Source organism: Saccopteryx leptura, chromosome 1 (assembly GCF_036850995.1).
Source record: "Saccopteryx leptura isolate mSacLep1 chromosome 1, mSacLep1_pri_phased_curated, whole genome shotgun sequence".
NCBI classification, from domain to species: Eukaryota; Metazoa; Chordata; class Mammalia; order Chiroptera; family Emballonuridae; genus Saccopteryx; species Saccopteryx leptura.
This window is the reverse complement of record NC_089503.1, coordinates 365,355,887-365,374,502: the sequence shown is the minus strand read 5'-3', so window position 1 is coordinate 365,374,502 and position 18,616 is coordinate 365,355,887. Positions and strand designations below refer to the sequence as shown.

Genomic DNA, 18,616 nt, shown 5'->3' with positions numbered 1-18,616 from the left:
TCTGTGTATTAACTTCAAAAATTATATGTTTGGAAACAAAAAACTTGTGAAAAAATTCACTTCAGTACTTCAAAAACGTTCCCAATGAAAATTCTCAGTGGGCACTTAAACCAATTTGTTAAAATTGTTAAAATGATGGAACTTCAAAGCAGTTTGCAGGAAAAGTGATTGACATCAGAAACATGAAATTTACTAGCCAAATTACGGCAAAAATTTTGGATCTATGTATCATTTTGCATTATCTTATCAAGCTGACAGCTTCAAAACCAAGCTTGAAAAAAAAAAACCCCTTAAAATTAGACCTTCAAATTGCTGTATCACACACATTAAACAAAATTAAATTACATTGCACTTACTGCAATATCAGTATTCATAAATCAGTTTATACCATTAATAGTTAAAAATAAATTAAAATTCATTAAAATATCTACTTAAAATATATTATTTCCAATTTATCAACATATTTCAAATCTTATTTTCCACATCATTTTATCACATTATAAATGTATATTTTGTGTACTGTGTAATGTTTATTTTCTCTAATTCCAGCGGTTATATTATAGATATCATTTTATGTAAATATACTTTGTTTATGCCACAAAATTATAAGGATAAGAGTACTCAATGTTTAAAAGCTTGAAGACTGATGGTCTAAAACTCTATCATCACATGAAATATTAAATTTGGATTTCTTGCCCTTGACATGTGGTGAGAAGGGCATATCAGGCAACAGGTTAATTGCATAAGTATCAGAATTCCATGTCCTTCGTCATACAAATCAGTGTTCTTATATCATTTTTGTATGGTAATTGTTTTGAATGTTTATATAATTTGGTTCTTTCTTTAACTTGAGCTTCTAATCATTTGCATAGAATCTGCAAATGTTTTCTGGTTTTTCAATATTCAACATAACAGTTATTAAATAGTATATTACACAGACTGTATAAGTAATTTAATTTCTAAGCAGAAAGGAAATAAATTTAAAAGGATGACTACTTTCTAATACATGAGCTGTACAGTTATGACTTTAGGTGCTTTGTAGTTCCAAACCTTGAAAAAAATACTTCATAGTTGTATACATGAAACATCTTTCTTTCATTTTTTTCTGGCAAATATTTTGAGAGTCAGTAGACACAACAAATATTGTATGAATATCCCTTGTCTTTCTCAGACTCCAGCTATCTTTCTTCTGGTCTTTCTCTCCTTAGTGTATAAGTTTTATTAGATTTTTAAATATTAACATTTTTTATTACAATAACTTTTAAAGTTTCATGTATTTGTTGTTTTGTTTTGTTTTTGCAACAAAGACAGAGAGAGACAGAGAGAGGGATATATAGGGACAGACAGACAGGAAAGGAGAAAGATGAGAAGCATCAATTTTTTGTTGTGGCACCTTAGTTGTTCATTGATTGCTTTCTCATATATCCTTGGTGGGGCTATAGCCGAGCAAGTAGCCCCTTGCTCAAGCCAGTGACTTTGGGCTTCAAGCCAGAGACCTTGGGTTCAAGCCAGGGACCATGGGTCATGTCTATGATCCCACATTTAAGCTAATGACCCCATACTCAAGCTGGTGAGCCCATGCTCAAGCCTGATAAGCCTGCAATAAAACTGGTAACCTCCATGATTTGAACCTGGGTCCTCTGCATTCCAGTCCGAGGCTCTGTCCTGTGCCACCTCCTGGTCAGGCTATGTGTTTGTCTTAATCAATGCACTCTAAAGCCATGAGGACATAAACTGTGTTCTATTATCTAAACTTGTAAGAGATGATATAAGAATCCTTTTCGAATGAATAAATTAGTCATATACCATACTCATTATTCTTTACACTAGTGTTTCACAAAAAGCAATCAAAAGAATAGCACTATTTTAAAGGTCTCTATGATAAAAGAGTTCCATTGACAAGTGCTCTTCTGTGATGAATATTTCCTTACTAGAAATCCAAAATGCACACTCGTCTGTTAAAAGGCACTGAGAATTCCTACTGTAAATAAACCTGGGTAAACTTCTTTAACTCAATCTTTTCTAAATATATATGTCAAGCTTATTAATGTCCTATGGTAGTAGTTTTCTATACATTAATACTTTAGGAAATGCGATGTTACAACATTTCTGTTTTTAAATGTGCATGTGGAGAAAGCAATCAAGGGAAAGAGCTATTATTATACTTAAGTAATTTAGTGGGCTGTCTGTAGCTAAAGTGAATGAAATGAATTCTAAATAGTTAAATTATTTACCCATGTAGAACTATGATATTTGTTTATATTAAAAGCATATGTTCTAAATTGAGAGGTAAATTTTATTGCATATACACTCTTAGAAGGGAATAAGTTCTGTAGTTTCACTTGTCTAAAAAATGACTATAATGTAAAAACTAAAATATGCTGCTTTAAATTGATTAAATCAACAGAACTCATAAATTAAGCACAACCATTTAATGTGGCCCTCTGTAGGGTCAGCCTTGAGAATCTCCATATGTAAAACCATGGTGCTAAATACCTCTGGGAATAGTCCAAGAAAATCATTTTCATCTTTTTATTTTTGACCTCAAAGAGCATTATGAATTTGACCACCAATTTTATTGTTCACATTTGGTATTCAATACTCTTAGTCTATTTTTCTGAAGAAAATTTGTGCTTAAAGGGTATAAAATTATACTGAGAACGTTACTGAAAAGAACTCCATTCTGTACATAAAAGCAGTTTTTTGTTAATATTCATCCTGAAATATAATTTGACAATTAAAAATCAGTCTCATTCTTTAAAGAATGCTTATATATGAATTTAGCAATGAGTATGTTATTTGTGATACTCCAGAAATCACATAGGTTATTGACTCAAAGAAATTATTTAAAGAAAATACATTTTAGGTGAGAATACTGAAATAAATGGCAAATAATGAGTCATCTTTATTCCTTCACAAGGTATTAGTTATGTATATAACTATATAGAATGAATAACAAATGATATTAATTCTTAAAGTATATGTGTGGATAGCAAACCAGTTTAAAATAAGACATTTTTAGTACCAAAAAAGAAACAAACAAAAGAAACTAATAAATTTTTTTTAACATGGAAAAAGAATATTATTTCATTCCATCTTAATTATTTGATTTATAAGGAGTGGGGTAAGGGAGGTAGAAATAAACACAAAAACATAAGAATCTGACCCATAATACTTTGGAACTCTTTATTCTACAGATTGGGACCCATTCCAAATGTGTTAATACAGATTCTGCAGACTCTTAACTCTTTACTCCCATAGAAACCTTCCCTGCTACAAATGGAGGAAGTCATTTTTAATTGTATGTATATCTTACTTTGTTCCTTGAGAGAAGAGTTCAAAGGAAAGAAGTCTATTTGCAGTCAAAGAAGCATCAGAATCAAGGGGAATGTTGACAACATAAGAATTACATTTTACTCCTCTTCTAATGATTAAATTACCTGATATCAATACTGAAGCAACATATGACTTGACTGACTATGAAATCACTAAGAGTTAGGAGGAAGTACCAGACACTCTTTTACCTTTGAACTATCCCTAAGGAACTCTATAACAGAAGGAGGAAGAATGAGAAAAAAGACCTAGGACCAGAAAGAAAAAAATAACTCTTACTTTGTACAGATTTTTGGACCACATACTTTAATTTAGCTTTTTGAAAACTACTTTCCACATAGCTTTCTTCCCTGTGAAAGAATAACAAATGTATTATTAATATAATTATAGACTAAGAATAGAGTAGCCTGTTTAACAAAGTAAAGCTTATAAGTGAAGAAACAGAAGATAAAGTTATTTTTAAATGCTGGGAAATGCAACGTTCTTTGCAAACATAGTGGAGCCCCATGCATTTATTTTGATATTTAGATTGTTAGCTTTTTAAAAATTATTTATAAATGGTGTTTACTCAGCTTTTAAATAAAATCTATAGCTACTTCTATTTATATAAACACAGTATTATCATTGTGAAAATTTCAACAATTTACAGATTTTGACTTGTTAAACAAGTTAGCTTCAACATTTTTTAAATTTAGAAAACTGATGAGTTCAAATCACACTATATATTCATTGCTACACATTTATACACAGTCACACTACTAAAATGTAGAGATGTCTGTAAATTATGCCAAAATAGAATGTTCTGTAGTATATATTGCATTGTCTGTGATTTATGCAGCATGACCCTGTTTAAAAAATGCCAATTGCACAAAGGAAAATGTTAACCTGTTTGAGAAATATTCTATTGACTAAAAATCTCATTCTCTAATATAGCCTTTTCTGTTCTTAAGAATGTCAGCCATAATTGCAAAGGTAAAGCTTAAATCAAACTTAGAGCCCTGGCCAGTTGGCTTACTGATAAAGCATCAGCCTGGCATATGGATGTCTTGTGTTCAATTCCTAGTCAAGGCACACAGGAGAAGAGACCATCTGCTTCTCCACCCTTTCCCCTTCCCCTTCTCTCTCTCTGCTCTCTCTCCACCTCCCTCAGCCATGGCTTGATTGGTCCAAGCGCATCGGCCCTGGGTGCTGAGGATGGCTCCATGGAGCCTGTGCCTCAGGTGCTAAAAATAGCTCAGATGCGAGCATGGCCTCATATGGGCAGATCATTGGCCCAAGATGGGGGTTGCTGGGTGGATCCAGGTCCAGGCGCATGTGAAAGTCTGTCTCTCTATCTCCCCTCCTCCCATTTGGAAAAGAAGAGGAAATAAGAAAACAACTTGGTACAATGACCAAACACTCACACTTGGGAGAAGACTGAGTAGTTTGCTGGATGCCAAAAGAGGAGCAAAAAGAACAAGTGTTTACCAAAAGCTGTGAGGGGTACTGAAATAAGGGAAGTATACGGCAAACTAAATTATAAACAATCTGAGTAAAGAGACTATCTCTTCTAGCTTTTCCTCCTTTAAAGAAAACAAGGTATAAGAAGAACTTGGCTCCAATTTTAGTGTTTATATTCATTTTCTATTGTTGCCATAACAAATATAGCAGCTTAGAACAACACAAATTTATTATCTCCCAGTTCCGACTCAAGAGTTTCACTTCATAGGCTGTAATCAAAGTGTCAGCAGGATAGGCTCTTCACAAGAAACTCTACGGAAGAATCTGCTTCCAGGGTCATCCAAGTTGTTGGCAGGTTACTCAGGCTGTTTCTTGCAGTCGCAGGATTGAGTTTCCCATTTCCTGGCTGGCTGTCCCCTGGTGATTGTTTTCAGCATCTAAAGGGCATGCATTCTCTGGCTGGTGCTCCCCTTCCTCCATCTTCAAAGTCAGCAGCAGTCAAGGCCTTCTCCCACTTAACCTCCCCTCCTGCTTCACCCCTCCAGCCTCATGCTTCTGCATCACTCTCTCTGCTTCTTCTGTCTTCGCCTTCTGCCTTTAGCAGGTCACATGATTACACTGGGCCCATCCAGATGGCCAAAATTTTTCTGTTTTGAGGTCACCTTACTAACAATCTTAATTTCATCTGCAAATTTTCTTAATATTAGTACCTAAATTAGTGTTTTATTAAATAACTCAGGGAAGGGAAACTTGAAGAGGGGGTGGGGTGGGGGTGGAACTACCTTTAGAAGTCCATCTATAACAGTTTTACTACCAAAAAATTGTGTGGTCCTGGACAAAGGATGTATCTCTTTTTAGATACATTTTCCCACTGCAAAATTAAGGAATTAGGCCAAATAAAAGTTAACAGTCTTTCTAGATCTATGTCTATAACTAAAATCTCCTTACATTAGCACAATGACAAGCATTTGGTTTGTGCCCCATTAATATTTGGATTAAATAAATGACCATCATTGTTAACATTGACTTTGTCTAATTTTTTGTTTTATTTTTAAAAACTATATTATATTAATAAAAGTATATATAATTTATTATATTTTATTATCTATAAATTAAAACTTACACAACATTTTAAGAGTAATACTGGAAGACTTAAAAAGAAAAATCCACTGCCACATTCTTTACCCCAGATGCTCTTTCAGATCAGGCAAATCCTGCTGTATGCATCGTTCAAGGTGGCGGTTACAATTTTACATAATGGACTTATACTCCTCTTTTTTGATGTAGAATGCATCTATTGCTTAGTCACAATAAAAGATGAGGAATTTACCAAAATTACACTCCATTACCCTTCTTCACTTACATCCCAAGTGCATTGGTGACTGTGGCAGATTATATTTTCCAAGATAAGATCTCCCACCTCTCATCTTACAATGTGATATTGATCTCTCCTCTCACCAAGATGTGGAATGCTTGCTTGTTCCCTCCCCTTGAATCTCACACTTTTGTGAAAAGAGCAGAAGTGATGTTATTTGACTTTCAAGTGTAGGTCATAAAAAGACAATACAGCTTTCTCATGGTTCTCTTGGGATGTTCTTGGAACCTAGCCATTGTGCTCTAAAGAAACCCAGATCACAAGGCGAGGTAATATGTAGATGTTCCAGCCAATAGGCCCCACTGAGGACCTAGCTGACAGCCAGGATCAACCACCAGAAATGTGAGGAAGCCTTATAGAAGACTCAAGACCCAGCCACCATCTGATTGCAGCCACATGAGAGACCCAGAGAGTAGCTGAGCCAGGTCAATCCTCAGAACCATGATGGATAATAATAACATGATTATTGTTGTTTTAAGCTACTAGATTTTGTGTCAGCACTAGGTCACTGGAACAGTTAAATACACATTTTAAGTTAAGTTTTATTGTCTTGGCATTCTGGTCAGAAATTCAATTATGGTTTTGTTTGTTTTGATAAGTGGTTCGTTTTTATGCATAAAGAATATAGAAAAAAAATAGTGGAGAAATCTGGTCAAGATAACAGAGTAGGTAAATGCTGTATTTTTTCTCCTCCCACTACCACTTCAAACTTACAAATAAATTGTAAAACAACCATCCTTGAGAACTACCTAAAGACGGGCTGAAGTTCTGTAGCTAAAGGTATAAAGAAGCCATATCAAGGCCAGTGGGAAGGGAGGAGATGCAAAATGGACTGGCCCAGCATCCACATGTGGGGGTTAAGATTCAGGAGGACTATATGGTCCCTCCCTGAGGAGCAAGGGGTCCCACTCCAAAAATGAGCCCCTGATCCTAGAATACCAGTGCAGGAAATAGGAGTTCCCACAAAATCTAACTGTGAAAACTAGCGGGGATTCCACCCTGGTGAGACAGAAGGCTGTGGTAGACCCATGTATTCTCTTAAAGGGCCTAGCTAAAATCTCATTTGATCACAAACTCTTGCCCTAAGCTCCATCCAGCAAAGGGACAGCAGTTCATAAAGCACCAGGAGCATACAAGGAGGAACTGAAATGTCTGGCTTCAGTGCAAAGGCTGGAGGGGCAGCGATATTTGGGACAAAAGTGCTGGCATGCACCTTCTTTGTTGAGCACCCCCCACACATAGCCCACAGGTACACACCATATCCACCAACTTGGCAATACTGCTCACTCAACCCCCATGATTCCCTGAGACCCTACCCCACCCAACCCTCTCACCAGCTGTTCCTCACAAGCCACCAGCTTTAGCCCATGTTGCGAACTTTCCTAAAGTCTTTCAAAGAACCCCAAACCCCAAACAAGAAACAGCTGGCATCAGTGTACCCTATACCTCTCGGTAAGTGGCCCCAAGCACTAGTAGTAGTTGGCCTCAGTTCACAGCATAGCCTCCCCAAGGGGCTTCCACATCAAGCATAGATAGCTACCAGCTGCAGGTCACTTTGTAGCTCCTACCAGGTGGCCCAAAGCCAGGAACCCTCTGGGACAACATCAACTGTAACATTTGTATCACAGGGATACCAGAAGGAAAAGAGAGAAAGCGAGAGATTAAAAACCTACTGGAAGAAATAATGCATGAAAACTTTCCCAACCTGGCAAAAGAAATAGATATACAAATCCAGGAAATGCAGAGCGTCTCAAACAAGATTAAACCAAAGAGGCCCACACCAAAACATCATAATTAAAATGGCAAAGGTTAAAGACAAAGAAGCATAAAAGTAGCAAAACAAACATAGTACAAGGGAGCTCCCATAAGACTGTTAAATAATTTCTCAACAGAAAATTTGTAGGCCAGAGGTATTGGCTGGAAATATTTCAAAGTGATGCAAAGCAAGGGCCTACAATTAAGATTACTCTACCGAGTAAGGCTATCATTCAGAATCAAAGGAGATACAGAGAGCCTCTCAGACAAGAAAAAGCTAAAAGAAGTTTATCATCACCCAGACCAGTATTTCAAGGACTATTAAAGAAAGGAGAAAGAGGAGTGAGAAGGAGAGAAGGAGAAGGAGAAATATGATTATGGCAATAATTACACACCAATCAATAATAACTTTAAATGTAAATGGGTTAAATGCTTCAAATGATTTAGGGTAGCTGAATGGAGAGAGAGAAAAAAAAGACCGATATGTAGGCTGCCTACAAGAAACCCTCTTTAGATGGAACAACACAGACTGAAAGTAAAGGAATGGAAAAGATTTTTTTTTAAATAAAAATGAAAAATAAAGCTGGGATATAAATACTTACACCAGCCAATTTTCTTGGTTCCATAATCAGTTTTGATTCCTCTCAAGTTAGTAGATATATTTCCTTCCTTCTGTGGTGTGTGTGTGTGTGTGTGTGTGTGTGTGTGTGTGTTTTCTCCAAAAATGTGTTGATCTTAGTTCTTAGTTAATATTTACGCAGTAAGTACAAAGCTGATTCATGGATTTTTTCTCTGGTTGTGTTTGTCTTTTTTCTCAGAGCTTCTCACTTAAATGAGAAAGCCAATTATTGGTTTATTAAAGAGTGGGGTCAGCCCTGGCCAGTTGGCTCAGCAGTAGAGCGTTGGCCTGGCGTGCAGGGGACCCGGGTTCGATTCCCAGCCAGGGCACATAGGAGAAGCGCCCATTTACTTCTCCACCCCCCCCCTCCTTCCTCTCTGTCTCTCTCTTCCCCTCCCACAGTCAAGGCTCCATTGGAGCAAAGATGGCCCGGGCGCTGGGGATGGCTCCTTGCCCTCTGCCCCAGGCGCTAGAGTGCTCTGGTCGCGGCAGAGTGACGCCCCGGAGGGGCAGAGCATCGCCCCCTGGTGGGCAGAGTGTAGCCCCTGGTGGGCGTGCCGGGTGGATCTCGGTTGGGCGCATGCAGGAGTCTGACTGTCTCTCCCCGTTTCCAGCTTCAGAAAAATACAAAAAACAAAAAACAAACAAACAAAAAAAGAGTGGGGTCATGTCCACTGGTCAGTACCATTCTAGAATGCTTGGATATGGAGCCCTTCAATAATCAAATTAAAGAGACTTCTAATCTTGAGATTAAGTAATTTACTGTGTTTTACTACCAGGTGGAGCTTTTTTCTTTCTTCTCTCTTTCTCAAAATATTTTCTCAGTGTCTGATTTAAAGACATGTAGTTATTTTAAATCTCTATTTCTCTCTGAGACATGGTCATTCTAGAATCCCCGCCCACACAGGTTTTAGGTACTAGCCCGAAGACAGGTCAGATCATCTGGCTGTGTGGCAGGGGAGGAGGGAAAGAGAATAGGTCTCTCCAGGCTCAGCTATTTCTAAAGCAGTTACTTAATTAATTAACTTCACTGAAGAGTCCCCAGTCCCACTCTTGGTCTTTGTATTGTCATTGATCTTAAAGTTTCTCATGGGCTACCTCAGGATTGATTGCTCTTACTTCTGGAATCTTGGCCTGGATCCTTCTGCTCTGTTTTCCCCATGAATTCTATCCCACCTGTTTTTTAGCTTCCAGGGTTCGTTTAAACTTTCTGGTCCACTGGTAGCTCTATTTCCTGTTTTCCAACACTATTTTGTTTTGATTCTTTATTTTAACGTTGGTCCTAAACATTTCAGGGAAGCCATAAGTAGGAGAGAGATAAACATGTAAACCAAAAGCCTCCATGAATCAATTACAGAGTTTAGCTTTACTAGATATTTGTCATTTTTATTGTCGAATGCCAAGTATTTGGTCACATTCTCCAGAAACATCTCCTTAGACAATGCTTTCCGTGCAAATGATTTATTGAAGAAATGCTACTAGGGAAAGCTAGTGTGAGTGTAGGGATGAAAGGAGGGAAGATGCCAAGTGTGATAGAAAAAATAATACCCTCCTTCCAGAAAAGTGTCAGAGTCTAATCTCCCAAACCTATGAACATGTTACCTTACATGGCAGAAAGAACCCTACCATTATGATTGAGTTAATGATCTTGACATAGAGTCTACTGGATTATCCAGGTGGGCCCAATATAATCACAAGAACCCTTAAAAGTGAAAGAGGGAGGGAGGAGTGGCAACAGCTAAAATTTAAAAATGCTACTTGCTAGCTTTGAAGATAAGGAAGGGCCAGCAAGCCAAGAAATAAAGACAACTTCTAGAATGTAGAAAAGAGAAGGAAACAATCCTCCTTAGAGCCTTCAGAAGAACCAGAGCACTGCTAACACTTGATTAGCTTTAGAAAAAAAATTTTGGACATCTGATTTTCATTTTGTATAGTTTTAAGACACTGAGTTTGCAGTAATTTACTATACCTGCAATAGGAAATAAAGACAGTAAGCAAGGGAGAAATCTCAGGCAAAATCCTCAGAAGACCTCTGTGGCCCACCCCATAGGAGCTCCCTGGGTGCTAGAACTGCCTTAGAGCTGCCCCATCGGAGGCAAGGGACTTGACACATGGACACTACATACCTGCTGTGTTGATTGTTAGTTTTAGTTAAATGCCCAGGCATTTCACTGAGGAGAGGAAATATAAAACTGTAATAAGGGTTCTTGGGAAGCACTGACATTGTTCACTATACCTCTCTTCATCTAATTTTTCTCTTACGCCTGACCAGGTGGTGGTGCAGTGAATATCACATTGGACTGGGACATGGAGAACCCAGGTTCGAAACCCAGAGGTCGCCGGCTTGAGCATGGGCTCATCTGGCTTGAGCAAGGCTCACCAGTTTGAGTCCAAGGTTGCTGGCTTGAGCAAGGGGTCACTCGGTCTGCTGTAGTCCCCTGGTCAAGGCATATGTGAGAGAAAAAAAAAATCAATGAACTAAGGTGCCGCAATGAAGAATTGATGCTTCTTATCTCTCTCCCTTCCTGTCTGTCTGTCCCTATCTGTCTTTCTCTCTGTCTCTGTCACCAAAAACAAAACAAAATAAAACAAACCTGTGCCATTATGTGATCCGAATTTCAGAGGGGCCATGCATCTCTAAATGTCCATTCTCCAAGCCTACATCAACACAGTTGATTTTCTATGAACCTAATCTGTAGTTTTCTGTCTAGAAAAGTTCCTTTTTTGACTAAGAAAGAGTCATTTTCTATTAGTTGTAACATAAGTTTTGAACAGTACAGAAAATGAGCTGTAGGGGGAAAAGACCTCCAGAAAAATGTATGGAATCCGGTGTTGGTCAACTGACTGAAATAGGGTGAGAGACAACAAAATTCTCATTCATACTCCAGGATGAGAGTCAAACAGCTCTTAGCATAAAATAATGGCACTTGATTAAAGGCATTACTAAGGTCATTAATAATTAAGGGCCATTTGAAGGCAAGGATCTGGGGTATTGTGGGTCTTATGCTAAGAAACAATATAAATGGTATAAAGAAATCACAGACTGAGAGGTAAGTAATTAACTCTGGGTTTGGAATGTTTACAGAACCCCTATTCCCCCAACCTCAACAAATCTAAACACTAATAAGCTCAAGGAATTATTCCAGTAACACACATCCTAAAGTTTAAACCTCTCTGCCCTTAACCTAATAAGGGGGGAAAAGTAAAAACAAAATAACTCCAAATAGGATTGTTTCATTCATCTTTTCTTTTGTCTATTCATTTATTTCAGTGATGTCTATAATACTTACATTGGCACTTGGAAAGCTGTGTAACATAACTGAGCTAATACTACATGATACACAATCTTTGTCTTAAGGAAGCTTTCAGTTTTATACTTTAAGATATACAGAGACCTAAATATAAGAAACACATATTTAATAAATATAAAATATTGAAGACATTAATATATTAATTAAGTTTGTTAATCCTCATTAGGCTAAAGCTAATAAAAATACAGTTAATGATAAACTGGCTCAGGAAAAACTATGTTTGGTTAAATAATTACCTTGAAAATACTGGACAATCAAAATATCTAATCTAGGTAACACATTCCTTTCCACAGACACACTCTTCCTGATTCTACAAAGAAGTTCCCATCAGCTTTTGTAGAAAAAAGTATATTATGTATCTATCATCTTTACCATATGAAAAAGTAATTGTCTACATCATCCAATCAACTTGATACTTAAATGTGTAAAGACTTAACCAGCTGTTATACTTTAAAAGTTACAGTTCTCTGATTATAACAAATTTTCTTCTAAAATATTCAAAGTTAAACCTTAAATTCAAAGAACTTATATATGATTTCCTGATGTTGGAATCATACCAAAAGATTTTAGAGTACAATTAAGGTCAGTGCCTAACAAATATATGAATCAGATCTACAGCTCTGGTTTATCAATTCAGTGAGATATGCTGAAATTCAGGTGAGAAAAAATATGATGAAATTAAATTGATTCCTTTTGTGAGTCAGAACTATTCTGGTCAAAAATTTTAAAACATTTTTTATTGTAAAAGATACTCACTTATGTTAAACTACTACCCGAGATGCTTGGTGAAGATGCATGGCCTGGTTATTATTATCTTATTGCTCTTCTTCTGTTGCCTTCATACCGTCTTCAGCAAATGCAGTATCTTCCCTTGCTATATAAATGCTGCTAAGGTAATCATTTTTATTGAACTCCCTTAGCAATGGTTTCATGTGGCATACGAAATGTTTAACCAAGTCTCAATTGTTTATCATTGCTACTGCTATTTTAGAGGTTATTGTTATTGTTGCTACTAGACGATATCAGATGAAATATCATTTCTGGGACTTCCGTGAGGAACCACGCAGTCAGATATCTAAGGCCAATGTTACAGAGAATAAGCCCTTGACAGTTGATCCTTGGACAAGGAAAGTACAGTGATTAGCTCCATATGACTACCAATACAATACAAAAGTATCTTCTTCACTTAATAGTTTCTGTAATTCCTGTTATTAAATTAATCTCTTTAAAATTGTAGCTACAGGTTTGTATCTAGAGATTGAATCCTGAACCTGTTGAAACTGAAATATATTATGTAAGGCTGGTGGCCATGGCCGTGGCCATGCAGGTTCACATTGGATTCGGAATGGTGGAGCTGAAGGATGGTGGGCCATTCCGATTATTAGAGTCTTGCAATGGCAGACAAGCAAGCGGGCAGGGCAAACTGCTTCTCCCTCTCTCTTGGGGCTGATGAGCAAACAGGCCGGGTGGGGTGACCCTTTCTCTGGCAAACAATAGCAAAAATGGCCCATCCCAATGGCAGCAGGCAATCCGCAATTTACAATCTGCCGCCCTGAGGGGAGCACCAATCAGGCAAATATAAGCCTAACACACTTGTTTGCCCAACACATTACTTGCATTAGGATGAGACTTTAAGCTAATAACATCACCCTGATCACTTCCCAGACATAAATATAGTAAGAATAGGACCAAATAAAAATAGTACCCAGTAGTATATTGTATTTGGTTGCTTAAATAGTAGAGCAAATGGACAAAAGGAGTTTCTTGTATCAGGAACCCATGCAGGAAAGTCTAAACTGTACTTTTGAGGTATATGAGCCTCTGGATACCTGAGACAGAAATGACAAGAATCAGAAGGATGATAGGTGAAAAGCAATGTAGTCTTTCTACTCCCCCATTATTTCTCAAGATCAGCCCTTGAAGTACAAAACACAGCAAATACTTTTCTAATGTATTTTATTCATAATATTCTCCTTTGGCAAAGTTTCTAGTTATAAGGATATGCAAAATGATTTTTAATCGTGTGTCTCCCACCAGAGAATAAAGTAACCATTTTTATCAAAAAAATAACTTTATTTTAATTAGAACATATAAGAAACAATGAAGAATATAATTATAACTACCTCTGTGATTTAACAACTCCCTTAAAAACTATTTGACATGTCCAGCAAAAATTAACTTTGGTTACTTTCTCTTTTATTATAATGTAAATGGGACAGGCTCCTGAAGTAGAGCCTGAGTTTAATTCCTGTGGGGAAAATAAATATTTGAGAGATACTGTGCATCAACAGTGATTCTAGAAATAAGCTGTTTAATGCAGATCTCTGCATCTGCCCAAAACGAACACTTCTGAGAAACCAAAGTATAATGATATTGACATTCAGGGCTCTGGTTATATCAACCAAGTGTCATTCACCAGTGAAAAAGAAAAAAAGGAACTTGGAACAAAATTGTACCTGATGTTTATAGTTCTGTAAGTTAAATCCACAATAAAACTATGTAACAACCAACCGAAGAAATCTCAACAGTATATAGGAATAAGCATTTATTTACTCACAAGTCTTGAGCTAATAATCTAAATTGGCCAAAGCTTGGCAGCTCTCTTGATCTGATTAAGCTCTTTCATATGTCTGTGGATCCTTAGCTCCAAGAGTCTCTCATTCTCCTGGAACAGCGAGCTAACCTAAACACATACTTTTGGTATTGGTAGAGGTGCAAAAGAGAAAGCCTAATCAAAAAAAAATTCTTTCCAATGCTTTTATTCCTATCACATCCACCAATTTTTCATGAGACAAAGTAAAGTAATATGGTCAAGTTCAAAGATAAGGAGAAATATGCTTCAACATTTTAATGAGAGAAACATCAAAATTCAATGACAGAGGATGTAGTTACAAAAAAAAGGGTGACTGAGTCTATTAATACAGTCTAACATAACCCCCTCTGTAGTACATAAGAGTTGGCCCCACTTCAATGATTTCCTCTATCTCATGGGCCCCCAGAGCCATTACATTTTTTATTGGTGATTTTCATTTGCTTTAAAACACATATTTATCACTTAATCATCTCATACAAACCATTCACAATTAATTTAAATATAATCAAATGTCCATATTCATATAGCCATAACTTAGATAACACCCCTTCCAACCTGCCTATTTGGGGTAGTAATTTAGAGGCATATGTTATCTGAAATTTATTCATTGGGGAAAGGTTGATACCACAGGCTAGGACCTGAACATCTTTTAATGAGGGGCCCTAGGAGACACCAATGCACACGGATGTGACAATGAGGTGGCAAGGATAACAAAGAATGTGAGGAATGCCTCCCACCATTCTTTAAATTGCAGCTAGAGTAATTTTTATATTTAATATTTTCTTTCTAAACTGTTCTCCTTACTGTTTTGCCCCTTTTTGTTTTAAATTCTTTGCTCTGAGTCATATACATCTTATGTTACAAAGTAAACAATAAAGATAAACAAACCTCAGTCGTTTCAGAAATTATGTTTGGCTTGAACAAATTTAGATATTCATCCACAATTATTTAACAATAAGCTCTTCCCACTGAAATTTTTCAGATTCCAATTTCAGAGTTTTTATACTCAGCTTAAAACTTTCACTAGGATCCTAAGAAAAATCATGAATAAAATTAAAACATCAGATTCTTCTGCCTTCCTACATTTTCCTGCATCATTGTATGCAATGCTTGGCAAAGCACTTTTTTATTTTTAACGAGAGGAGAGGATATAGACTCCTGCATGTGTTCTGACCAGGATCCACCAGGTCAACCCTCATCTGGGGCCGATACTCGAATCAACTGAGCTATTCCCAGCACCTGAGGCCAACACATGGACCAACCGAGCCATCCCTGTAGGAGGGGAAGAGAGAGAGAAGGGGGAGTGAGAGGGGAAGAGAAGCAAATGGTTGCTTCTTTTGTGTGCCCTGACCAAGAATCAAACCAAGACTTCTGCATTACAGGCCAATGCTCTATCCACTGAACCAACTGGCTAGGGCAAGTTCTGTCTCTTTAAGTAATGTTTATTTTTTTTAATTGGGTTGGTTCATTTAAAGAAAATAAAGGGTCCTCTTCACATCCTTTTCACTTGCTTGCTTAACATAAACTTGGGTTGTCAGGAATTCAGGAGAGTTCTAAGAACATGTTCAAGATGCAGGAGAAGACCTGCCTTAAGAACACCATGTAACCTGATAAATGTGGAAACTCCAGAAACTTGATCAGTCTCGATTTTGAAATCATGTTAAAGGTGCCATTTAAAATAGCATTTCTTTTATTGTCCATGATTAAAATAGCTTTCTATAAGGCCAGTTCATATGCAGTGAACTTTGTTAACTAATCTGTTGGCCTTCTTAACTTCATGCTTCCTAGAGTCATGCCTATAGTAATGTTGGTATAGTTTTCTCAAAATTCTTTTGCCTCAAGAATTATAACGAACACTAATTTCTTTCTTTGTACCAAGCACTATACTATATCATTTGAAAATATGAATACCAATAGTCACAATAATAGTCTAATAGTTATTGTGATTACTTCCAAATAAAAATGAGGAAACAGACTCCAGAACATCACAAATCATGTATGGCATGTTAAGGACTGAGGATATTATTCTCTAGGAGACGAGGAGTAATTGAACAGTTTTAAGCCAGGTTATGACATGATCAGACTTACATTTTATATCTAAAATTGTTCCGATGGTAGAATTTACCTAATCTTAAATTGATTTGACAAAGACAAGAATGTAGGTGGAGGCTTGTTCAGAGGGAATCATAGTAGTAGTGATGAGCAATAACAAGGGCTAGAACTAAGGCAGTAAGTAGCATTGTTAATGGATTTTAGCTTCACCTCACTGTTTAACCATATGTAAACTCACCATAAGACTTTTCTCATCAAGTAATTTTCTAGGCAGCCCTTATTAATATATGAGAATGGACAGGTATATAAAATATTTTTTGCTGTTCTCTCTTGCCAAAATTTTGTATTAACCATCTAGTTGGGTTTACCACCATGTTTACTTTTACCCTGCTGCCTAATAGCTTACATTACAATGCAGATACAAGAATGGCTAACTGCTATAATAAAGAGAACCTAAAATAAAAATAAAATCAGTCTCTTTTCCTCCCTGTCTCCCCCCAATCTGGCTGAAAAACCTCCCATTCCAACGTTCCACTTGAAGGATAGGGAAGGAGAAGGAGTCCAGAGAAATCCAAATGAGGAAAACGTTGAACACATCAGTTCGCTCTCATTCCTTGGCGAGAACTTAGTTATGGGGCCAGGTCTAGCTGCTGGGAATTAAGGTTTCCAACTAGGCAGCTCCATGTCCAAGATGAACAGCAGAGATTTGAGGGAGACACAAAAGACTTCCTTAAGATTTTTATACAATTACCTTAAATATTTTTATTTTAATTAACTCCAGAATTAGTTTCAGACACTTTCTGCTATCATTCAAGTCCCTGTATGAGCTGACATATGCTTACATAAAGGGTATTATTTGTTTCCAACTTCTGTCAATTAAATTTATTTTTTTAATAAAATTAAATTTCAAAAATACCACTTCAGTCTTTCCCTTTCTTGACTGAAGTTTATTTATCCTTCTAGACTGTAATGCATTTTCACCTCCCCAAACCCTAAGTCTATATATTCATCAGTTCCCAAATCAAATGCTTCCTCTGCAACAGAGATTGACTTGATTGCTTTAAAGGGAATAACCCTTCATACATTATCATCCAGATCTCTTTACTCATATCTCTATATAGGTGTTAATTATTTTCCTTTTTTAAGACTTTCATTCTGGCCTGACCAGGCAGTGGCGCAGTGGATAGAGTGTCGGACTGGGAAGCGGAGGACCAGGTTCGAAACCCCGAGGTCGCCGGCTTAAGTGTGGGCAGATCTGGCTTGTGTGCTCACCAGCTTGAGCGCAGGGTGCTGGCTTGAGCATGGGATCATAGACATAACCCCATGGTCACTGGCTTGAGCTCAAAGGTCACTGGCTTGAAGCCCAAGGCTGTTGGTTTGAGCAAGGGGTTACTCGGTCTGCTGTAGCCCCCAGGTCAAGGCACATATGAGAAAGCAATTAATGAACAACTAAGGAGACTAAGGAGCTGCAATAAAGAATTAGTGCTCTTCATCTCTCTCCCTTCCTGTCTCTCTGTCCCTATCTGTCCCTCTCTTCTATCTCTGTCACAAAAAAGCAGGAAAAAAAAATAAAAGACTTTCATTCTAAAACATTTCATGCCTATTTATATTTATTTCCGTTATGAATTTCCCTCCCACATAAACTCTGGGCTTGGTCACATGACTTACTGCAGCTTTTAGTACAATAGCAAATGTGATTTAAGAACTTATAAAGGGCTTGCACATAAAGCTGGCTTTCTAATTTCTCCAAGCAATCCTGTGACCACTAGCATGTAAAAAGCCTGAGTGAGCCTACTTGAAGACATATGGTCTAACCTCCACCTTCACTCCTAGGTGACAGCTAGTGCAAACCAATACCCTGCACTAAGTGCCAAAAAATGTGAATGAGACTATCTGAGACCATCCAAATCCATCAGATGCACAGACTGCAGCTGCAGGAGTGAGTTCAGGTAAGATCAATAAAACAATCAGAGCTGAGCCAAGTCCAAATTTCCCATCCACAGGATTATGAGCTAATAAATCGTTATAACCCACTAAGATGTAAGGGTATTTTTTATATACTTTATACATATTTAAAATATTAATAAACAACCATTTCTATTACCACTCATACTAAATAATAGCAGTAGAAATAGTTC

The 18,616-nt window shown here is 37.2% G+C and overlaps 2 protein-coding genes across 5 annotated transcripts in view; both read right to left on the bottom strand.

The window, feature by feature from the left end:
- HMGCLL1 (3-hydroxy-3-methylglutaryl-CoA lyase like 1) overlaps positions 1 to 8,616 on the bottom strand; it is a 323,420-nt gene extending 314,804 nt beyond the window's left edge. The window contains exon 1 of one of the 3 annotated variants that reach the window (XM_066359175.1): positions 8,506 to 8,616. In XM_066359175.1, coding sequence (XP_066215272.1) covers positions 8,506 to 8,529 — 24 coding nt within the window. In that variant the 5' untranslated portion in view covers positions 8,530 to 8,616. The remainder of the gene's footprint in view (positions 1 to 8,505) is intronic. The other 2 variants (XM_066359177.1, XM_066359178.1) reach the window with 2 other exon arrangements.
- BMP5 (bone morphogenetic protein 5) overlaps positions 1 to 18,616 on the bottom strand; it is a 217,220-nt gene that overhangs the window by 56,517 nt on the left and 142,087 nt on the right. The gene's annotated exons all lie outside the window — the stretch shown is intronic.